This window comes from Macrotis lagotis, chromosome 4 (assembly GCF_037893015.1).
Source record: "Macrotis lagotis isolate mMagLag1 chromosome 4, bilby.v1.9.chrom.fasta, whole genome shotgun sequence".
NCBI lineage: Eukaryota > Metazoa > Chordata > Mammalia > Peramelemorphia > Peramelidae > Macrotis > Macrotis lagotis.
In genome coordinates, this window is record NC_133661.1 from 8,445,604 (window position 1) to 8,470,206 (window position 24,603).

Below are 24,603 nucleotides of genomic sequence, written 5' to 3' on the forward strand. Positions count from 1 at the left end.
CAAGGCAAAGGAGCAACATGTGGATAGAGCAAGGTGGGGAGAAAGAACTACCACATATCATGAAGGGAATGACTGTGATGCCTGTCAAGGAGGTGGGAAGGTGGCATTGTGCCACTTGGGCCACCACTGTCACCCATGTGAAGAGTGTTTCAGTTTACTATAAGCAAAGAGGAAAAAACACACAGTGCTGCCTTCCCAGAATCTCTTCCTTAGGGCAATCAATCAGTTTAATGGATTAAAAAATGGTTTCATTAGCATGGTATCCAAGCCTTCCACAAAGACTTGGTTGTACAACTTGTTTTACTATTAAAATCATGTTAAGGTTTTATTTTCAGTGTTGTGTTATTTACCAGGCACTAGAAGAAGGGGTCACAAATTACCCTAGAGATCTAACACCCAACATGGTAAAAATGGGACACTTTTCTAAAGAGATTGCGGTAAACTGGGCCATATCTTCCTTGAAACTGAGTTATTCTAAAATTAATCACTAGGTTCTCAACAATAACACTTCCCTTTTTCAGTATGAATTGCTTCAACTGATCCTATCTGATGATGTGTTATTTTGGTTTAATATTAAATTTCTGTCAAATCATCAAGGAACTAAGTAGAAAATTGTAATACATAACATTAAAGAAAACAAAAATATTTGCATGTTTTAATTTTAGAAAAATGTTATTATTTCTCATCCCACTGGATGGGAATTGAGTGGGATAATGCCAACGTATCATCTCCATTGGGTTCCCTTTTGTCACATTTCACTAGGTCTCTTCCCTAAAGCACATCCCTGTGACACGTCCAACAAAATGGCTTTCCTTCCCAAACAGATGGGCTAATGATGTAGGTGAATTATGAATAATATAACCAATGGCTCCATTTTCCTTGATTCTTCTAAAAAGCAGGGACTCCTAAGTCCTGGGGAGTTTGGACCCTACCTTCCTACCTGCCAAACAGACAAGGTATTCTTGTCCCCCTTTTACAGAAACAGTACATGAGACCAAGAGAAATAACAATGTGCTCAGGACTCCCAGTTCTTTGAGCACTGGCCTGGAGACCAGACTCCAGGAATGCCTCCTGCCAAATGGGCTTTCCGATGCTTCATAAGAGTTCCCAGGAGATAAAATGACCATGGGGAAGAAGCCTCAAATTACTCAAATAAGTAGGACCAGGGCTTTTCCTGGCAAGCCCAATGAGCCCTGATCTCCATGAGAAGAGGTCAAGGTCAGGGTCCAACAAGAATGTATTTCACTAAGCCAATAGCCAGCCACCATCCCCATTTTTCTCTTCCTGTCCTCTGTGGAAAAACAAGGTATGGGAAGCACAGACCTCTGAATGCTCACAGCACTGCTGGGGGGCCCTCCCATTCCAATCCTCCAAGGAAACAGCCTCACTTGTTTTTTTTAACTCTTCCCACAGAAGTTATTACCAAATATTCTTCAGCTCCCATTACTATTGACAAGGTCTACACTGCCCCTTGTCTCTCCCAAGAAATTTCTGGCCAGAACTAGGCACAACAGCCTAGTGTCACGTTCAGGTAAACACCACTGAATAAATTAGAGAAGTGAGTCCTGAGGGTGTAACCTGAGGGAGCACCCCAAGAAAGCTCTGCCACTTAACAAAATAAAGCAACAAGGAAGGAGGTCCTTGATGCTTAATGGCCAGGTGTTTTACTTTACAAGGAGAGAACTAAACTACATTTACATAATATTCTTTTCTGAACATGCTCATATTCAATGAGACACAACTATGCCTAGGATGAAAGGAACCATCACTCAAGTCTTTCCACATCACCAAGATGACACTGTCTCCATCAAGTTAGGAAAAGAGCATAGATATGAGGGGACAACAGTCTATAGCACCTACAAATGAATGAAGGAAGGAAGGAACAAATGAATACATGAATGAACAAATGAAAAGGAATTTATTAGATCGACCTGTACTCTGGACCAAGCCCTGAGGAAACGAAACAAAAGCTTAGCCATTTATATCCTCTATATAAAAATACATGTTAATTTTTGATGGAAAACATATAAGGCATGCGAAATGGATAAATTGGTCTATTTCCCTATTAGATAACTAGCTTAAGACTGCCTTCTGGAGCTAGCTTGAAGGCCAACCTAACAAAGAGCCCTCCCCAAGTCGCTGCTGCCATACTTACGGCTGAAATGGAATGAAGTGCTGCTTATCTTCATCATCTACTTTTCCATTGATTATATCTGTCACATCCATCACTGCACAAAAGAAGGGGAAGAGCCATTTAAATATTATTTTTCTGGTTCTGATTCACCCAAATATCCTTCCCCAAATCTAAGAGGAACATTACCTCTGACTTATTACACTCAAGTTTAGGTGCTTTCAATGACAAACCAAGATATTTTAAAGATGATAATAATAATAATAATAACAACAATTTTAATGTTTGCCAAATAATTGGCATCATGAGGGTGTTCCAAAGCCTCAGCACAGTTTGAAGTTTGAAGAGGTGCACTTAAAATTTTTAGCTTTAAATGGCTTATAATTCCACCAAGACCTTTGGAAAACCTTATGGTTCTCTCATGTGAACCTCACAAAAAGCCTCTGGATGGGGTAAATGGCCTCTGAGGATTTCTGAAAATAATAAACCCGAAAACAAAAGGACTTGCTGGGCAGGTCTCTATGGAGTCCTCCGGTCCCCCAGAACAGCAGCAGCACCTCTCCCTACAGTCCATGCCTTTGGCCACCTTAGCCCTGCCTGCACCTGGGACAAGACCCACTCAACCTCATGCCTCATGACTCTAGCTTTCCTCAAAGCAACCTGAAGGCCAAGTCCTCCACCAGCCCAGGGCCCAGGTGAGGGTCAACTGAAAGTCATTCTCTGGTCCCTACATAAAACATTGCTCTTTATTCTTGCCCTTCCCAGGAGCCCTGAACTGAAATTGGGCCAGAAACCAAACCTTGAGATAAATCAAAAGTAGATTTAATAGAAATGGGTTATTGACTCAGTCTGCCAATTATTAACATTTTTCTCCTGAAATTTTTTAACCCAAAATTTTTCTCCAAGCTTGACGTTTTCTCCAATAGCTCTACCTCCAACTCTGACACAACAAAATACTCAATGACCTTTTCCACCAGAGTTTCCCAAACAGATTTGACTCCCTTTAAGTGTGGGCCCAGACTTGGAATCGTTGGCAGAAACTGCCACATAGAAAACTAGGTGGCCCTCCCATGGTCCAAAAAGCATGCAACATGATCCTGTAACATGCATCACCACAATTCAAACTAGTTTCAAATATATTTATTACAAAATCTGCCTCAAACTACCCTGCTAGGCAGGACTGAAGGGACTTCTAATCTTCCACACTTCAAGGAGCTAGGCTAATTCTACCATAGGACCCTAAAGGGTTCAAGCTGAAAAATGAAATTAAGAATAGTTGGCATTTCTACAGGTACATGCAAAAATGTCTCTAGAGAGAGCTAGATCTATATATATATTGATATATTTACCTAGATCTATAGGTACCTGTGGAAATGTCAGGTGTCTATTTCTCAAATATCAAATCTACACACATATAAAGTATTTATAATAAGCATATGCACAAAGAAATGCTGATATACATACAAGTGGGGGGTGCCCATATCTGTAATTTCATCTAGGTGGAGGAGGTAAAATTTGAACTCGGATCTTTCTGATAGTGATGCAGAACTTTTAGGCTTCTACCTAATGATTTCACTATCTCTCCCTCCAACCCCTCTTAGTCTTCCCCAATCTTCTGAATTATAGGATCTTCCCTCTGCTAATTATTCTTCTTCATTCTGTACAGAGCTTGTCTATCTATGTTTCTTTGCTTGTCAGAATGCAGGCTCCCAAAGGGAGGATTGGTTTTTGCCTCCTTTTGTCTCCTCAGTATCTATCAAAGTTCCTGATCCATAGTAGCAGCTTGATAAGAGTTTATTATCCCATATAAAAATGTTTTGCATATAGTTGTTTGCTCACTGGCCCAATAAAATAAGAGCTTCCAGAGGCCACCCTTAGGGCTCTTCACAAGCAGACAGAAGGGGCTGGAACTTGAGCTTAGGGGACCTGGGCGGGCCAGGCTGTTCCAAGGGCTAAGTCCACCTGTGATGTCTGATCCCCAAAGGCTTTGGGCACTTCCTCGTCCCAAGATCTCAAACCCCAAAGAAGTTGTGGTTTCTGCTGGGAAGCACAACGGCTGGACCTTGCTGCTGATCTCTTCCCCCGGCCGAGCCAAGGCCTCTTACGTCCTCCCTGGCTTTCAGAAGAGGCACTATCTTCTTACTTTTCTGGGCACACTCTGTTCCTGGAGGGTCCACCAACATAGGGGTCTACATTTGTCCAAAGGAGCATTTGGGGTGGGGCACATGGAAAGGGCTGGTCAGAGGACTCCAGGCTAAATTTGCTGCTCTGTGACAGTTTGGTCAAGTCACTCTATGTTGGGGAGTTCAGTTCCTTCTTCACAAAATGAGGAGGGCTTGGACTAAATCACCCCTGGATTCCCCATCTAGGTCTAGGTCTCTCTTCTAGACTCACTTTGGCCTTTGCTTCAATCATCAGAGATAACCTGGGTCAAAAAGTGGGATGAGAGCAGGACTATAGGCCAATGAGGAGCCCTGAGATTGTGACTTCCTCAGGCTTGGGAGCGCCCTCCCTAACAGAGACCCAAACCCAACTCTGGTTCCAGGCAGTAGTGCTCAGACACCTCTGGCACTATGTTAGAGGATAGGGACACAAAGACAGAAATCAAACAGCTCTGCCCTCAGGGGCCTCTATTCCACAGGGAAGATACAACTGATAGAAATGAGGGGGGTCCCTGCTATTGGGACCCTCCAACAAGAAAACTCCCCCTACCAAAGCAGGTCAGCCAGCACTGTGCTGTGGGTCTGAATGACTTGCCCAGGGTCAGACAGCGGGGGGAACTCGGAGGCCAGACAGCCCTCCACCCACCACACACTGCAGTGGGATGCTTTTGGGCACAGGGCTTGGGGGAAGGTTGGGGAGGGGCAAACAACCATTAGCAAAGGAAGTGGTGCTTTTAGGGGAGCCTCCAGGGAACTCAGGATTCTGGGAGGGAGAGGTTATGGCATTGGAGCCCCTGACTGGAAAGGTAAGGAGGCAGGCCCACGTGAAGAGAGGAGGTCTGAAGTAGGCTTCTCGTGCCTTCCTAACATCCCTCAAGCCAATGACCCCCCAATTCCTGGTAAAGGAGAGGAGTCACCATGCCCAGGGAGCTGCCCTTTTGGCTGCAGTACAGAGGGCATGGGAGGGAAGAAGAGCACCATTGGGTGGAAGTGGCCAGACTGATCACACAGAAGGGGAGCCACCAGGAAAAATGCATAGGAGGCATAGGAATGCCCTAGCTGTGAATAATGGAGAGGAGCGGGGAGAGGAACGAAGAGAAGAGCAAGGAGGCAGGAGACAAGGAGGCGACAGTAAGGATGGGATAAGGTCTGAAGTTCAGTGACTGAAGTGAGGAAAGGGAGAAGACGTGTTCTGAAGATGGCTAATAAACTAGTTCTTGGAAGTGTCAGAGAGAGAGGATGTGGGGACCACATCTCCATACCTGGGGGACCAAAAGGATGATCTATGGACAGTAATAGGGAAGACCAGAGGCGGGGCAGGTTGGAGACAAAGATCACCAAGCTTGTTTGGGCCACATTGAGCTTGAGCTGCCCCTCCATCCAGGTAGACGAATCTAAAGGCTGACACTCTGAGAGACACCGAATGCACATCTATGGGTGAAGGGCAGAGCTGAGCCCTTCTGAGTAGAGGAGATCACCAAGAAAGAGGCCACAGAAGCCCCAGGAAGAGCCCTGTGGGGTGAATGATGCTTCTGTCCAGAAGACTCTGAAGGGCAGTCTGGCAGGAAAGAGGAAAAACTCTGGACACCTGGAAAGGATGGAGCATCCAGGGAGAAAGGAGAAGATGGAAGAGACAGAAGAATGGCCATTGATTAAATCAGAATCCAAGTCCAATGGAGTCGCTTAGGCTCAACCATCACAGGGCTTGGGGTTACCCAGTCAGGCAACATGGGGACAGGATGCAAAACCAGGCTCCGGCCTCTCATCAGAAGCCAGGTTGCCCTTGGGGCTTCTAACATGGGCCAAGGGGAGTCAACCATTGTGAACAGAGGCTAAGGACCAATGCAAGTATTTGGTCCCAAGTTCCAACTGCAGGGACTTCACGAGGGCAATCCCTGGTGAAAATTCTGCTAACACATCACCAGACACTGGCAAACAATATAGACACACATGCACAAACACATTCATACACACACACACACACACGAACATGTGCACACAGAGTAAGTTCTAGAACTAAGTTTCACTAGGAAGCCTGTTGTACCAGTTAAACCCTCTCCACACCTCTCTCCTCCCTCTCTCTCTCTCTCTCTCTCTCTCTCTCTTTCTCGCTCTGTTTCTCTAAACATTACCATAGAAATTGCCCACAAATAAAAACAATCTATTTCTCCTTGACTACGTTTAGTGAGGTGCCTTGTCTACAGTGAATAATTTACCCTTCCTTCTGTGGCCTCCATATACTCAACCACTCAATTAATCACCGACATCCAACCACGTGAACCACCCCCACCCCCCCCCCACTACTAACCTGCTTTTCCACAGAATTAAAATGTAGGTCAGTGTCTTCCCCAGGATGGATGTGATCAACGTGAAAAATCAAAAGGGTGATTTAAGTTTCAGAGTTCCCGATCGTGAACACTGAAGTGCCAGAGATAAACTCCCAACCATATCAAAAAGACTCAAATGATTTCCTCCTTTCTCAGAAAGGTCAGAGAACCCAAAAATTCCATTCAATATCAAAGCCCTTATTTCCAGAGGATTCTGACAATTGGGAGATAACAAAAGAGAAAAGAGGACAAAAATCATACCTGCAACACCAAAAGGTCGCCGTAAGCCAGAGGTGAGCTTGCGGGTATGGTTGTCACGAAGCTCCATCCGCCCGACCCTGACAATTTGGCAGACAAAGCTAATCTTCTCCCTTTTCAGATCTTTGCTGCCAAGGTCCTGGAAAGATGAATTTCCATAAATTATTCTGAAGAACCATCATTCAACTGAGCTTCAATTGCAATGGTCAGTTAAGAAGATGGATCCCTGTTCTTTTCCCCTATTTCTAGCATCTGAATAAGTTATTCACACAAGGATCACACAAAAGTATCAGGGGAAGAATAATTTGTTCCTACTGGGCAGAGGAGATACAAGTTAGGAGCCTGGCTCCACTGAGCCAGGAAGGATTTTATTGGAACTCTGAATGAGCATCATGGTAGGACTGATAATGTAAAGATTAGCACAAGATCTGCACACCCCTAACTCTAAATTCTGGATGTATTTTGGGGGAGGAGAGGGTGAACAGGGAGGTCTCTTCGGGTTAGAATGGAAGATTAATTCCTAAGGCACAAATATATATATACTTACGGTGAATACTGCTCGCAAATTATGTAATCTGTCTATATCTTTGGGTAATCCTGAACTTGACCAACGGACCAGATAGTTTTCACTAAAAAAAAAAGAAAAAGTTCTTTAACTCCCATCACTGAGCACACTGACAGCAGATACTGAGTTGCACAATTTTCCAAATATCAATGAAGCAGTGTCAAAATACCAAGTCACCAGTCCTTTTCAATAAAGAACACAAAACAAGGAAGGGCAAAGTTTTTAATAAAGATGGAAAAAATGAGGACTCAGCTAAGCTTTCCCAGATTCTCCTCCAAACAACTTTAAATAATGTCACAAAACAAATTCTAAAGTGGCACAACCCACAAAAGGACAAGATAAAACAATTTTCCAGTCCAAGGCAACTTAAAAAATGGCCAAGAAAGTTCAGTGTAAGAGTCACAACTGGAGAAGCTCAAAAAGGATTTTTAAAAATCAAATAAGAGAGGTAGAGAGAAAACTGGGACAAGAAATGCAAGTGATGCACGAATCCATGAAAAAAAGGATCAATAATTTAGTAAAAGAGGAACAAAAAAGGTAAAGAAAATAAATTATTGTAATTGTTAAGAAACAAAAAGGTCAAATGATAAAAAGAATCTCAAAGACACACCAAAAAAGATAAAACCTACTCTAAAGAAAAGTACACATTTAAAAAAAAAACAGAATAGGTCAAATGGGAAAAGATAGACAAAAATTCACTAGAGAGAAAACTTCCTTAAAAAGCAGAATGGGCCAAATGGGAAAGAAGATATAAAACTCAAATAAGAAAATAATTCTTTAAAAAATTACAATTGAGCAAATGGAAACCAACGACTTCATGAGACATGAAAAAACAAAACAAAATTTTTAAAAATGAAAAAATTGGAAAAAATTTCTCATTGGGGAAAAAAATGAACCTGAAAAACATATGAAGGAAAAATAATTTAGGAAAGCCATGACAAAAAATAGAGAGCCGAGACATTTTCTTTTAAGAAATTGTCAGGGAAAACTTCCCTGATGCTTTAGAAGCAAAAAGTAAAATAGAATTTGAAAGAAACTACTAATTCCCTTCTGAAAGAGATCCCAAAATGAAAATTGCCAGAAATACTATACTCAGATTCCAGAGCTCCCAGATCAAGGAAAAAAGTTGCAAGCATGGAGAAAAGAGGGATTCAAACATTGCAGAGTCACAATCTGCACAACAAAAGATTCAGCAGCTTCTCCATTAAAGGACAGGACTTGGAGTGCGGTACTCCAGATCAAAAAAGCTAGGATTATAACAAAGAATTACCTGCCCAGAAAAAAAATAACACTGAATGAAACAGAGGACTTGCAAGCATTCCTGATGAAGAGACCAGAGCTAAATAGAATATCTGACTTTTAAATACAAGATTCAAGAGACTTCATAAAAGTTAAATGGTTAAGGGAAACCATAAGGGATTCATCAAGGTCAAACCCTTTATATTTCTACATGGGAAAGTGATAACTTGTTAGTCCTAAGGAACTATTATTAGGGCTGTTAGGAGTGCATATGGAGGACACAGGTGTGAGTTCAATATTAAGGGATGGTATCTTAAAAAATAAAATGAAAGCATGAGAAAGAAGAATGCATTGGGAGAAGGGGAAAGGAGAGGAAAATGGGGTCAATCATCTCACATGAAATAGTTTCACAGTGGATGGAGAAGATGGGGGATTTGGGGGGGAGAGCATGACCCTTCTGATGAAAAATGCTTTCCATGTCTAAACAAAGAACTGAAGGGGTCTAAGTTCAAATCCAAGTATACTTTTTTGACTTGATTTGTTTTGGTCTCTTTTCTTTCACAACGTGACTGACAAGGAAATATGTTCCGCATGACTGCAAAAGTACAAGCAATATCAAATTGCTAGGCTTCTCAGAGAATGAGGAAGGTAAAGAGGAGAGAATCTGGAATTCAAAATTTTTAAAAATAAATGTTAAGGGACAATAAGGTGGCACAGTGTAAAGAGTACTGCCCTGGAATTAGGAGGACCAGAGTTCAAATCCAGCTTCAGACACCTAATAATAACCTAGCTGTGTGACCTTGGGCAAGTCATTTAACCTCACTGCCTTGCCAAAAAAAAAAGTTAAAAAATTGGTTTTTTGCATGTCATTGAGGGTTAAATGAAGACTACAAAACAATATGGATTTCTGAATGTGCCATGTTTTCAAAAGGTCAAGCATGAGCCCATATCCACTAACTGTTGTTTATCCTTCATTCTCAAATAAGATCATGATATCAAGGAGATGATACCATGACAAGCACATGAAGTGGATTTGAGTCAAAGGGGACTGTGCTAGGTCACCAGTCTCACTTTCTCCTCCAGAGCCATCTTGGTTCATTGGCCAGATAGGAATCGGGACACCTGGAGATGATCCTGGATGTGAGGTAATTGGAGTTAAGTGACTTGGTCCAAGGTCACACAGCTAAGAGGTGCCAAGTGTCTAAAGACAGATTCGAATTCAGGTCCTCTGATTCCAGAGCTGACACTCTACCCACTGCACCACTTGTCATGCAAACTAAACTTATAAATATGGCTGCCAGGGGCAAGACAGTAAACCATGCCCTGGCCTGGCAGTCCTAAAGGCAATGATTCCCATCAGAGTGTTCATTCTTGGAGGGGTCCCAAAGAGTTCCTCAAGGAGTCAAAGGGGATCCTGCCTTCAACACTTTTCATTTCTTTTGCAAAAAGCCATTGTTTTCTCCTACAGGGCAAGCTGGGCAAAAACCAAGTGCAAAAAAACAGTTAACTGTGGGATAGCAACCCATTATGAGGCCCTCGCTAGCCAAATTCCAAGGAAAAGAAGATGGCAAAAATGAGGTAAGAACAAGTTTGGAGATGGTGTTTTAAGTCTGTTGGATCTCAAGCAGACCTACAATCTGTGTTTTGAAGGTTTAAAAATTTTAAAAAGAATTTTTTGAAAAGCTAGCATCTAGGGTCCTTGGGTCAGGGAATATGACCCAAACTCTGCCTCAGATACATGCCAGCTGGACAGCCGACTGGTCCTTTGGAGCTCTAAGCCAAAAAGCCTGGGTGCTCTAGCACCTTTCCCTGACAGAAGCAAGAGAAGCCTCAGAATTGGCTGCTGGTCACCCAGCTGGGCATGATCAGAGGCAGAATGTCAGTCTAGTTCTCTCCTGATGCCCAGGGCCATGTGCTACCCTCTCAATCACCAAGCCCCTCCCAAGCTGGGCTGTGAGGCCCCACCCCCAGATGACCTCCCTCCCAGGTGGGATGCTCCAGACTTCTAGGTGGGGCCTTGGTCAGGGAGAATGCACAGACTGTCAAAGTTCTAGGGGCACTGTAATATAGCTCTCTAGCCTTGTTTCTGCTGCACGGTCTAGGGGGCTTGCCATAGCCCAAGATGCCACACACAGCCAGGAGGGCAGCCAGGGGCGCCACCTACCTGATGAACTTGGACTCCATGGGGTCATAGAGAGACATGAGCACCTCTGCATCCTCTCCAATCTTACAAACGACGTTCTTCAAATTGACCAAGAGAGCAAACGAGGGCGTGGCAGCGAACTTGGCTTGTCTGTTGATGTCGATGTTCTGCCTTTGGGACTGCAATGGAAGAGAGATGAGGAGAGAATGAGGTGAACAAGGTGCCCGAGAGAGCAGGACAGAACCAGTCCCAGTAACCAACAGGACAAATATTGACAACACAAATCCTTCAGTCCCTCAACTGATGGTTATCAAAAGTCTGTTCCCCACAAGGTCCCAAGGTGGGGGGCACGGGGAACTCTGGGCCTCAAGTTCAAAGCCTGCCTCACAGCCCAGCTCTGTGAAGCTGGGCAAGCCAATGCCTCAGGTCTCCACTTCTTCCACGTTCCTCTTCTAACTCTAGGTCTTTGATCCAAGAGAAGGCGCTGTGCCAGACAGAGCAAAGGATATAAAGCTCTGGGGCTACCACCAGAGGGGAGGAGTTGGCCCAACGGGAAGGACTTCCCAGAGTGACCAGTCCCTCCACTGAGACCAGGGACCACCCCTCCACAACTCTGAAGGTGTCTGAGGTTAGTGGCCTCTCTGGGACACGGAAAGGCTGGGCAACTCAACGAGGGTCATGCCCTTCACTCCCTGTACACTACCCAACTGGTCCAAGGGGAGGCCCCAGCTGCCCTCCCCGTTTCTCTCCATCTCATGAGCCCCTGGGCAAGGCCTGTCACTCTGCCCTGACTGCCATTTCTCCACCCACAGAAGCCACTTGCCCAATGGTACACAAACCATCATGGGAGAAGCTACCTCAAGTTACCTACCTCAGAGGTGACTCACCTTTTCTTCCCGCAGTCTTTCTTCAACTTGCTTAGAGGCGACTTCATGAGCTCGAAAGAGGCTTATGGTGCTGGTCTGTTCTGGGTCCAAGATGTTCCCATCCTCATCCCGGACAACCAGGTCCAAATCCAGGACTCTGTGGCAAGAAGACATCACTGATCCCGGTGGCCCTGTCTGGAGCTGCCCGGAGACACACAGCCTGGGTCTGCAGACCCACAACTCATTTCTTTGAACCGTTTTTCATTAACTCAAACCATATTCCAATCTTTAGAAAAAAATCCAGCCTAAACATCGGGATCCCTTCCACAAACATTTGCCTTCCACCAACTCTATATGAAGTCATTACAAAGACGAGGAGCCAGCTGGGGCTGCACCCAACAGCCAGCTCCACTGGCTTCCGGGGAGCTGCAAAGTGCAGCAGCACAAGGCCTCAACTCAAAACCAGGGGCACCCTCAGAAGAGGGAAGCAGTTAGAAATATGCTTCAAAATGCTCAGGAGAAAGGAGTCAACCTGGGGAGCTGACCCCAAAACTGCCTCCTCGGGTTAGAGCCTAGATTCACAGATGGCAGAGATGTTCAGACACTGCCCATTTAAGAGGGTAGGCAGGCCTGAGAATCCCATCACAAAACCCGGCCTCCCTTAGTGGGAGTCCTCTTGGGAAGCCTTCAGCCTGCTTCGGGAGGACAAGGGGCCTCACCAGCAGGTGCCTATGCTGACAAAATCACTGTTCCAAGCAAGAATATCCAAATAGGGAGCAGTTAGTGGTACAGTGGAGGCAGGCCCTGGAGTCAGGAGGACCTGAGTTCAAATCCAGCCCCAGATACTTAACCCCACTGGTTTGCAAAACACAAAAAAAAAAATTTTTTAAATAAAATCTAAGGGAGCAGATAAATCAGAAATTCTTAAGATTCCAAATTGGGTAACTTTTGATCCTACAATCAATAACACAATAGAAATTGGCTTTTGTCATTGGGCTTTAACTATATTAAACATTGCAGAGTATCTTCCATGCACTATCTCAGAAACATAAGGGGGGGAAAAGAGTGCAATTTGAAATAGAGATTGAAAATAAGGATACAATGATAAGACTGGTTTGGGGTTTTGGTGGTTCTTGGTGGTTTGGGGTTCATGTTTTGGGATTTTATTTTTAAGTTTCAGTCTCAAAAAATTCATCTGTCAGGAGACTTCCTTTCACAAAGAATTTATAGGTCTGATCCACAGAAAAGTCTTGAAACATGTTTAACACATATTAGTATTTAAATAGCAATTACTGGAATTCATGTTATCTTTTCATAATGGCTGGAAACATGCCCCTGCTTGTGAAGAAGGGACCCGCCCGGGTATCACCTGGAGGGCAAGCTTCCTCCTGAACAAATCTTCCCAGCCAAAAAAGTCTGCATTAAATCCGCAGCACATCTGCTGGGCAGTGCTCTGACCTGCAAGTCACAATGCAGCGCCACAGGTCCAATCCTGCCCCACCCCCCAGTCAAGCTTTAGTTTGGGGGACAAGGGGCTGCGGGGGGAGGGGGGTCAAGGTTGGTCTTTTTCTTTTTCTGTTCTAATACATGTCTGTTCTAGGATCCAGGGTTTATGTTTTTGCTACTATTTTTGCAAGGTAACAGAGTTAAGTGACTTGCCCAAGGTCATACAGTTAAGTAAACATTAAGTGTCTGAGGCCAGATTTGAATTCTGTCCTCCTGACTTTAGGGTCTGTGCTCTATCCACACACTGCCCCCAAAATATGGTTGATGTTTCTAGCAGGGCAATCCAACAATCAGGGGAGCATTTATGAAGCACCTTCTGGATGAGTGACAGGGCTCAGGGATGGAAATACAGGCAAGAAGGATTAAACAGCCCCTGCCTTACGGTCTATCAGGAGACACATGTGCATAATGATGCACCGAACAGTTCTGGATGGTTGGATCAGGTCCTAATAAGAACAGGAATACCTGGCAACTGGAGAGATCTAGCCCACCATGAACATGCAGCACCTCCCCTGAAAGGCCTAGTCTGAGAGAGACTCCTGGAGCCATTGAACCCAGGCCTCCCTGACTTCCAAGTCAGTTCTCACTGCCTCCCAGACAAAACTGATCCAAAATAAAGACAAAGTTACTGGAGAAAAATGACTTCATCTCCCTAAACATCAGTTGTTGAGCAGTAAAATAAAGATTATTGAAGCAACCGTCCCAATTTCATGGGCTCAAATGAGAACACGTAAAGTACCCAGAAAACTTCGTCACCATCCTGGAGCCACAGCCACATTCTCTGACTTTCCTCAAGGCTAACTTCAGAAAACAGACTGCCCAACTTCTGGGGCACTCCCAGAAGAGCTGCCACCTGCCATCCCATGGGTCGGCACTGTACTGCTGACCCCACAGCCACTTCTATGAACCTTCCCTACCTTCCATCAATAAAGGGTTAGGCCAAACCTAAGACACTGGAGTCACTGGCCTCAGCCAAGTTATGCAAGTGTTCTAGAAGTGCACGTTCCAAGCCATCCATGCCAGATAATCTGGCCAAGGGCAGGGTGGTTTTTCCCACAAGTTCACATGAACAACTTCTCAGATGTAGCCAAGAAGCTTCCAAATGGCACCAGAGTCACCACAAGAGTCTAGAGTAGTTTGCTGTGGTTTTCTCTTGAGCTGATGGACAGCTTACAACCTGGAGTGGCTGGACTCCAGATTTCCAATCAATCTGTCTGGGACCAATAAATAGGAGATTTGGGGATGGAAACGAGCCACTTTCAAATGAAGAAATTCATGTGGATCAATGATTAGAGAATCCAGAATTTGAAGTTTGGAGGGGACCTTGATGCTATCTCATCTAACTCCCATAGACATGTGACAGTCTTTGTGTTCACCTGAAGATGGGTCTCACATCTTCCCTGTCCCCTGGGCTTGAACCTGTCCTCCTATGAATTAAGTCTCATGGCCTTCCACCATCATGGTCATCCTCCTGGGGATGCTCTCCATCTCATCATTTTCCTTTTAAATTCACAGTAGTGACAACTAAACAGAATACTCCAGATGGGCTCCAATGAGGGGAGAGTCCTGTTGATTGATCACCTCTCTTTTAATGGAAATGTTGTCTCTGTTAGCAGAGCCCAAAGTGGCATTAACTTTTATGGCCACTATATCATTCTGTTGACTCATCCCTAAAGTCCAAAGAGGCACCATCTAAGTGTCATTTTTACAGATAGGGAAACTGAGGCCCAAGGCTCTGTGACTTGCCTATAGCAGTGGGAACATCAGAACCCTGACTGGAACCAAGGTCCCCCAACTCCAACTTCAGCACCTTGCCCTCCACATCCTGCTTCTCCCAATGGCTGTTTTCCAGTAAGATTAAGAATAATTGATACTTGAAAATGTAATTATCAACATATAGGCAAAAGCAAGTAACAATGAAGAAGTTCAGAATTCTGATCCTGTGACTTTAGACAACTGGTGGTGACCCATCCGTGAGAAGCGGTGGTCTCCTGGGGGAGAACGGGGCCTTCCTCTTCAGAGAGAGACAATATGTTGTCTAGCTTCACTCCATTTCATTCCTTCACCACAACTCAAGACTCTACTTAGGGAATCATTGGAAAGTGTCCAAGATGAAACAAGATAAACAAGGAAGAAGGCGGAAGAGAAAAATGTTCTGTATAGGATGAAGGCCCTTATCTACAACTTTCTGACTAAACATCAATACTTCCTTGTATCTGTCTCCTAAGTTTCCAACCCTGAATCCCCATTTACACATCTGGGATTTTTGACCTCTAATACAAAATTGGGTCTGTCTGCTCAAATCTTTGGCTAGGATGGCATCAGTTTACCCACAAGTAAAGCCTGCACAGCCCCAACAAACCTGTTTCCGTAATCAATCTTCGCAGTGACCTTCTTTTTTAGCTCCTTGAGTTCATCCTGGGGTAGAGTTCCTGAAAGAATCTGGGATCGCCATTCGATGAGATCATAGATCATGTGTCGGACACTCCGGAACATTTCCCTGTTATCTTGCTGTTGGGTGAGAAGGAAGCACAGGGAATAGAGAGTAAGTTTTTCAACTTAAACTTTAAGAAAAGAACACCAATAGATAGCAATCAACACTGCAGTGAACTATAATATGGAAAACAACTTTCTACCATTTTAAGCAAAAAGTGGCCAAGAATTCAATTCATTTGGTGCCTGGATGATGCTTTAAAAAAAACAAAACAACTAACATAGAATTGGAGACTCAAGGTCCTGTCTCAAATACACATGGAACACCCCATGGGATGTACCAAAAAGACAAGGATTAGGCTGTGAAGTAGACCGTCTACATCTCTGTGCTCCTCCCTCAAGGAGACACTGCAAGGTTTTTATGGGTGAATTTTATGAAGGTGAATGAGGGTGATTCAATTTAATTCAATCAGGAGTAACCAAGTGGTTATTCCACAGAGGTCACTGTGCCACAGGGTGGGGATACAAAGCCAGAAGACAAACAAGCTCTACCCCCCAAGATACAGCCATTTGATTTGATATCAAGAAGCGTTTCCCCACAAATTGAGGGATCCAGAAAGGGCCTGGGTGGGAGCCCCTAACTAGGAGTCTGCAAGCCAGGCTGGATAATAAATCATTTTTTTCTTGCTCAGGTACACAGAGCATTAGGCTGGAGGATCCTGGGGGGGCCTCTGGCTGAGGATCTCCATCTTTCTTGCAGCCATCACATCTCTCAGGCCTCCATCACACCACATTGACAAATGCCTTTTCCCTTATTTTGATACAAGAAACCAAACTCAAGCCTCCAAATTGCTGGCTTGTCTAAGAAACCCCAGCAGGCATGGAATTTCTTTACTGCCTCAACTCTTTCCCAGTCTTCTAGAAGCTCAAGTTTCCCACCTCAACACTATTCATGGGGTGCTCTGAATAGTTCTGAGCAGGAGACACAAATCAACCATGTGACCAACAGACCCTCATGGGCCTGCAAGATGACCACAGCAAAACCTTGAGGGGGAGGACTTAGCTTCTCCTCTAGAGACATGAAGGCATCTATCAGCAAATAGATAACATAAAAGGTATAAACAGAGTGATCATAAACTTGTTGACTTACACTGAACACACACACACACACATGAGTTATGTCCCACCATCAATTATAAAATCTCCCCATTCCTGCCCTATTCTTATATACACATGGAATGGTATCCATGAAACTAGAACGGGTCCTTTCAAAGTGTCCAGAGAGTTCAAGGCGGAAGGCTCCCTACTCTAAGGCCCCCAATCAATCTTCACCCAGCTACAAACTATTTTACACATCTTCTTCCCACCTCCTGCTCTAGGACAGAAACTACAATCAGCACAACCACTGGTTTTCAAGAAGGGGGAAGCTTATATGGGGGTCATGGCCACCGACCATCCTTTGGCTCCCCTCACCCAGCCTGTAGCTTCATCCTTGACTGGTCACCAAGATGCTATGTGTGCTCTCTTCTGGTTGGAATGGGAGCTCCCTGAAGGCAGGCATTTAAGAAATACCTTCGTCATGTTTGGTGCAAATATATCCCACATACCTCTCCAATACCAGGGACAAGTGATGTGAATAGGACATTATGCTGGGAATCACTTGACTGGTCACCAAAAGTCAACTCCAGGTGGATAAAAAAAGGTCCAACAAATTAGGAGCCATCCTGTCCTATGGTAGGAAGGTACAGTCCTTTCTGAGCATAATAGTCCTTTCCTATGAGTTGAGTTCTAGGCATTCCTTAGAGAAAAATGTGGCAAACAATACATGGAGTTATCAGAAAAATCTGACTTACAACATAGAGCTGCCGCCATATTATCGACCATTCCCTCAGGGTGGTAGTCACTTCCTGGATCAATGGAAGTTCACTAGGGATGACTGTTTCATGTTGGCTGAAAAATTAACAATATATGTTAGGATAAGCAAACATCTTTTGGCTATCAGAACATCTATAACTTGCGTCTTGGCCATCCCCAGTCCAGGCCATGGTATCTGATAATAAAGCAAATGGAAAGCCAACATGCAAATCTTAGCTACTAGCTGTTGTTACTGCATCCTACATCAGTCATCACATCATACAAGGATGAAAGATGTGGTACAAAAACACAGTACCACTGTGAAAGGGAAAGATCTCCACTGGGGAGTGCAGGAGGGTAATCATGGAATGGGAAGAGGAAGGTAGGGAGAAGAAGAAGAGGCTTGGCCTGAAGAGGGCTGCCTGGTTATCTGCAGGGCAGTGGGGATCCAGGGGGCAGGGTAGGCAATGTCATGGGAAAAATGCAAGACATGATGTCAGGGTTCCTTCCAGGATCCAAATCCTGGCTTGGGTCACCTTAAAAAAGTCTCTTGACATCCAGGGCTCAGTTTCCTTATATACATATATAGATAGATAGATAGATAGATAGATAGATAGATAGATAGATAGATAGATAGATATAGATAGATAGATATAGATATATAGATATATAGATATATATAAAATGAGGGCACTGGCCTGGAGGGGCCCTAAAGACTCTAAAGCTCTAGAACTCAAGAAAGAGAATGGGGAGGCACCAGACATTGAAGGTCAGTGGGTAGAGGCGGCATCAAGGATATCACTAGGTAGAGATAGCAATGGCATCAGGTCATGACAACCAAAGACCAGACAGTTCTGTGACCAGAGAGTGCATAAGGATAAGTGGCCAGTTGGAGACTGTCTGCATCCCACGTACACACGTCCACATTGGCGCACCAATGCTCATAGAGCAGTGACCACTCCATCACATTCATTATTAAGAGTCACATACAATTAGCTTCAATAAATCCCTATCTGATGATGATGAACAGGAATCTTTTGGAACAAGCTGAGGCTGAAGCTCACTCAACTTTATTCAATCAACATCCTGATTCTAAGAAAGTTTCAGGAGGTATATTTTCTTTTGGATTCTTCCTTCCTTGGAAACTTTGCCTACAAAGCATTTTCCCTGCCTAAAAAAAGGTCCCCTCAGAGGTCATCACCACTTTATGCCTCTAAATTATCTCCTTTCTAATTATGCATCAGGAACCAGGACACCCCAGCTAGACCATCCTGGACGCTCTGAGTGCCAGGTTTGGAAAGGCAATTTTGTAATCAGCCAAAGAAATGTCATTATGCAGTAATCATATGATTAGTAATTTTATAATTTACATATTTAACTGAGTGTGAAGGTGTAGCTGAGATAAAAAGGGAAAACAGTTTAATGTTGCCTCTTCCAAGATGACGAAGACACACCTGGCTAATGGCTTCCTGCTTTACAAATCTCCTTTTGATGGCTGAGCCATGGGCTCTCTGACCTCTAGAAGCATCCACCGAAGTGGACGCAATGCAGATTTCATCTACTGGGCTGTGTCCCAAGTGTGGTTTCACCCTGAGCAGGGCTGGGGCAGTAGATGGGTGGAAATGGTTCAGCATAGGGACTCAGGACATAGGAATCTGACAGAAAAGCTGGGAGGCCCCGATGGTGTGGGCCACCCCGCAAGGGGGGAGGGTCCCCCAACCTGAGCAGGGGGGCCAAAAATGGGGAGAAGGTCCAATTCATGTCATGACCCAAACATGAGCATGAGTGACCTTCCTTCATTCTCCTCCTTCTCTTTTGTTTTTTTCCCCAAGGCAATGGGGTTAAGTGACTTGCCCAAGGTCACACAGCTAGGCAATTATTAAGTATCTGATGCTGAATTTGAACTCAGGTCTTCCTGTCTCCCGGGCTGGTGCTCCTCCCACTATACCACCTAGCTGCCCCTCCCCCTTCTCTAAAAAGGGCCAGATTCCCCTTCACCCAATTATGTTTAATAATGACTTTTAAATGCCAAAGCTGAACTCACCCTTTTCCTTCTACTATCGCTTCTTTAAGGTGAATGTATGAAGCGGGAAATATGCCCTTGGAAAGAGAGAAAAAAAATCAGGTTAACATAAATATAAAGCTGACCCATCAGGTGGCCAACTCAGCATCAGTACCGCACCTGAAGTCAACATCATCATAATGATCACAACAGCTGACAATTTTCCAGTACTTTCCATACATTACCTCATTCAAGTCTCACAATTAATGTGACATTAGTGTCACTGTGATCCCATTTTACTGCTCAGACAACTTTCCCAAGATCGTAAAACTATTGAAATGCCTAAAGAGAGAGATCCAAGCCCAGGGCTTCCCAAGTCCAAGATCCAGTGCTTTATCGACCTTGTCCTACTCCTTGGTTCTTCAGAAAACATGATGGGGGGGGGGGGGGGGGGGGAGATACATAAAATCTAAAGATGTAAAAAAGAATTTGAACCTATCCATCCCTAAAAAGGAATAAAACTTTAAAAGTGAATTTCATTAAGAGGCAGACTTCTTTCTCTCTTTTTTATTCTCTGCACCAAGGGCTGGGAAGACCCATGTAGTGATGTGTGACTACAAAGGTGATTCTTTAAAAAGGGATCAAAAAATTATTTTAAGATAAACTTAATTAAAAGTTTTTAGCAGTTAAAAAAAGAGAAAGAAAAGTGTACAAACTCTAATTAGGTCAGTGAGGCCTTAAATTAAATGGAATCAGAGCAATCGATCTTAGAAGGGAAAAGAAGCACACAAATATTCATTAGGAGGTAGGAGCCAATGTGTGCAACAATTCTGTGTGTGTGAGGAGGGTCCAACAAGTTTTCTCTCCAGCCAATCATCAACAAGAATGGGGGAAAAAATGAAGCCCCTGGAGCTGAGAATGAGGAAGACATCACCATTGCCCAGTCCTCCGCGTGGGAAAAGATCAGCTTCTCAACCAACCCTTAGAAAAACTGTCATTCGAGAAGCCAAATGAATTAAAATCCAAACTTCCTTTCAAAACAGGCCAAGCAAATCCCACAAAATGAGCCCTGGCCGAGGGCCTGACTGGTCAGACCAGTTCTCAAAGCAGGAACCAGGACATGGCCTCACTTCAGAAAAGCTCTGCCCAGTGATCTCTTCCAAATTGAAGGCAGTATATGCTAGTGTGACCAACAGAGAGACCAGGTCCAAACCCCACCCCAGACCCCATCAGGCTGGGAGGCTTTGGTTGAGACCCTTCCCTCTCTCAGCCTGTTAGCCCTTCTGGAAAATGGTGGCTGGACACAATGGTTCAGGAGGTCCCTTTCTACTCTCTAGTTAGGTCTCCTGCATATCTTGGAGCTCCAGGTCCACATTTTCCAAGGTGGAAAACATCAGCTTCTTCTCCAAAGTGCCTTTTCACCCAATCTCCCTCCTCAGGTGAAGGGACCGTGACCTCTAGGTGTGCAGGTCTCTGGCCATGGCTGACTCTTCTCTGCCTGGTTCTTCCCTTCCCAAGAGTTCGGCCTGCCTTGGTGATTCTCCCCATCTTTCCTCTAACACTCCTTCTCATTCACACAGTCCCAAGTCCCCATCACTTCTAACCTGGATGCTTGTCCCAGCTTCCAGCCTCTCCCTCCACCACAATCCTATCTGAATCAGCTCCCTAGGGTCTCCTTGGCCCCCTTCTCAAAGACCTTTAAGGGCACCACACTGACCACCAAACCAACTCCTGATTCTTATTTGAAGGGAAACTAGAAGCATGGGTGGAAGAAGCAAAGAGATGTGGAAAAACTTCCTAACAGAAGTGTCCAAAGGGAGGTGGGCTACTTTGGAAAGAAATGAACATTCTCAAAAACCATCATCTCCAAGGACCAGAGAGGTGGCAGCAATATCAGCAAAGGAATCCCCCCATAAGATGCTCCCTAGATGCCTTTTCTTCCCAAGGACACAGTTTACCTGCATGGGAATGGCATGATGGGGGGGGGGGGTGTCTCAATATATGTCAGGGAATAATTCGGCATGAGCTGGAACCCCAAGGTTCAGGGCCATCCTCCAGTCTGAAGCAATTTATGTACCCAACTCAGGGGATGTCCTCTCGGTCTGGGCCTCAATATACCATCTGTAAAATGGGAATGATAATGCCAGCATTGCCTGCCTCACAGGATTCATGAAATAAGAGATTCTTCAGAAGAGGCCCTTTATCAATAATTCAGTCCAATCTGAGGTCCATGAATTTTTTTTTTATCATTAGAACAACTGCATTTTCTTTTTTTTTTTTTAGTTTTCTTTTTTTCAAGGCAATGAGGGTAAGTGGCTTGACCAAGGCCACACAGCTAGGTTATTATTAAGTGTCTGAGGCCAGATTTGAACTCAGGTCCTCCTGACTCCAGAGCCGATGCTCTATCCACTGTGCCACCTAGCCGCCTCCTAGGACACTTGTATTTTCAACAAAATTGCAATTCCTTGATGCATTCTATACATTGTATTTTCTTTTATGCAGTTACAAATCTTATTCTAAGAAGGGGTTCAGCAGAGGTAGTGAAAGGCATCCATGACATAGAAAACATTAAGAACTTCCCTGCTTTATCCCATTTCTCCTCATTTTACAGAAAAAGAAAGTGACCTTCACAATTGCCACAAATACAGTATTCTACAAACTCAAAGCAGAATTTAGATCCCGAAGCGTTGGCTGCAAGGATGCGGCTGCTACAGGACAAGTGGGCCAATTAGGAGATAATGAGAACAAAAGTTTAAGAGTCCCAAAGAAAAAATCCAAGAATTAGCTCAAAAGTCCACGTATAGGTGGATGGTCTAATTCTGGATCACAGTGGACAAAGCTACCATTAGGGTTGGTGAAGCTAAAAGGAAAAAGGCCCAGGGGGAGGAGGGGGTTTGGGCTGGGAGGACCCTATCCCTTGGGACTGGACCATGGCCAGGTATATAGGTGGCCCCAGGCAGCCCTGGGCTCAGGAAAGGAGGAGGTGTGCCACGTGAACAGGTAATCCCCCCTAGAAGACCTTGCGCCTTTCAGAATCACGAGAAGACAACTTGAAAGGCACAGGTGCCATTCTCCCCTTTAACTTCAGTAGGGAGATGCTTTCATGCAGAGGGCCAGAACATCCTGGGACGAGGCCGGCCCCCTCATCTGTCCCCATCACTGCAGGTCAACGAGCTCGACCGCATCTGGAGGCCTATCACCACCCCAGAGGCTCTGGCAGGCCTCCCACCCAGGCTTGAAAAAAGACAATCTTCTTCTAAACCAGAAGCAATCACAACAAAAAGTTGGAAGGTGGGTGTTCTTTCCAGGTTTAAAAAGCAGAAAACGGAGACAGCTTACCTTTTTAGACTTTTTCCTCAAAGTATACCCTCTGTACCACCCTGCAAAAAGAGAAAAGGGGGGAAAGTAGAAATGAGTCTTTCCAAACAGTGCTAGGATCCACTAGTTTCATCTGCAAATGAAAGAGAAAGCGAGTTGTGCCGGTAAAGGAGTCACAGCAACAAACATTTATTTATTATTCACCAACTATACACCAGGCTTGGCTGGTGAAGACCAAACACTATAGACTATACTATAACACAAATATAAAGTATAAGAAGTGTAGTCTCTAACACCAGGATACACCAAGTCCTGGCAATGCAAAGACAGACACAAAAGAATGCACGATGTGGAGGAGCAGGTCCAAAGTGGCCTTTAATTAGATTTAAAGAAGTAATGAGACCTCACAGGCCACGGCCCCTCATCAAGCCCTGAAGTGGACCTGAGTCCATAGCTAGAGTCATTTCTTTTAGGCCAGGATGGGGTCCTTGGCTCATACCTCCAAGCAAGGTCCTGATGTGCACCTGGGACTGGACTTGGGAAAGAGGTTGACGTCACCTTAATACCTGGTATTAAAGTAGCAATGATGATGGTCAGCATTTACAGTCCCTTAAGGTTTGTCTCACCAGAACAACTCCACTGTTCCTGTGGTCTCCTCCCTGAGAGAGGCAGAGGTTAAGTGACTTGACCATGGCCAGTGTCTCAGGCTAGATTTGAATTCAGGACTAGATCTACTGCCCCACTGAGCTGCCTCTAACTCATTCTTTCATGATTTGGGGCAAGTCATTCATCCCATCTGGCCCCTCACTGACCTCTCCTAAAATAAATGTTACACCCAAGAGAGTTGCCCCTAAAGACTGTTTTAAAGATGGATAAATGAAACTTCGGACCATATTCTGTTTCCAGGCAGATGCTGGAAGGGACCTTCAAAGGAACACATTTAAAACTGAAAGAAAGACATTTGAGAAAGATGTCATGGGTTGGTTGGCTTGTTTATTTTTTTTAAAGAAAGATTTTATTTATTTTGAGTCTTACAATTTTTCCCCCATTCTTGCTTCCCTCCCCCCACCCCCCACAGAAGACAGTCTGTTAGTGTTTACACTGCACTTCCATGTTATACATTGGTCTTAGCTGAATGTGATGAGAGAGAAATCATATCCTTAAGGAAGAAACATAAAGTATGAGATAGCAAAATTACGTAATAATATAATGCTTTTTTCCCCCCCTAATTTGACAGTAATAGTCCTTGGCCTTTGTTCAAACTCCACAGTTCCTTCTCTGGATACAGATGGTATTCTCCATCGCAGACAGCCCCAAATTGTCCTTGATTGTTGCACTGATGGAATGAGCGAGTCCATCAAGGTTGATCACCACCTCATGTTGCTGTTGGGGTGTACAATGTTTTTCTGGTTTGGCTCATCTCTCAACATCAGTTCATGCAAATCCTTCCAGGCTTCCCCAAATTCCCATCCCTCCTGGTTTCTAATAGAACAATAGTGTTCCATGCATAGACCACAGTTTGTTAAGCCATTCCCCATATGAAGGACATTTACTTAATTTCCAATTTTTTGCCACCACAAACAGGGCTGCTATAAATATTTTTGTAAAAGTGATGTTTTTACCATGGATTTATTTCTAAAGAAAATTCAGCAGTGCTATCTGACAATCTTCCTGGGGGACAGAGAAAGTCAAATTTCTTCATAACTAGATGTTATGAAGATAGGATTAGAAAAAGATGCCAAGTGACATAGAGTGGCAAATGCTGTGCCCATTTTCAAAATGGCAGCTTATGGAAATGC

At 44.3% G+C, this 24,603-nt stretch overlaps 1 protein-coding gene across 4 annotated transcripts in view; it reads right to left on the reverse strand.

The window, feature by feature from the left end:
* DOCK1 (dedicator of cytokinesis 1) overlaps positions 1 to 24,603 on the reverse strand; it is a 519,930-nt gene that overhangs the window by 445,041 nt on the left and 50,286 nt on the right. For all 4 annotated transcript variants that reach the window (XM_074232174.1, XM_074232173.1, XM_074232175.1 and 1 more), the window contains exons 3-11: positions 22,826 to 22,866; positions 19,529 to 19,584; positions 17,484 to 17,580; positions 15,560 to 15,708; positions 11,713 to 11,848; positions 10,847 to 11,004; positions 7,426 to 7,507; positions 6,882 to 7,017; positions 2,156 to 2,228 (exon numbers count right to left, since the gene is read on the reverse strand). In XM_074232174.1, coding sequence (XP_074088275.1) covers positions 2,156 to 2,228; positions 6,882 to 7,017; positions 7,426 to 7,507; positions 10,847 to 11,004; positions 11,713 to 11,848; positions 15,560 to 15,708; positions 17,484 to 17,580; positions 19,529 to 19,584; positions 22,826 to 22,866 — 928 coding nt within the window. The remainder of the gene's footprint in view (positions 1 to 2,155; positions 2,229 to 6,881; positions 7,018 to 7,425; positions 7,508 to 10,846; positions 11,005 to 11,712; positions 11,849 to 15,559; positions 15,709 to 17,483; positions 17,581 to 19,528; positions 19,585 to 22,825; positions 22,867 to 24,603) is intronic.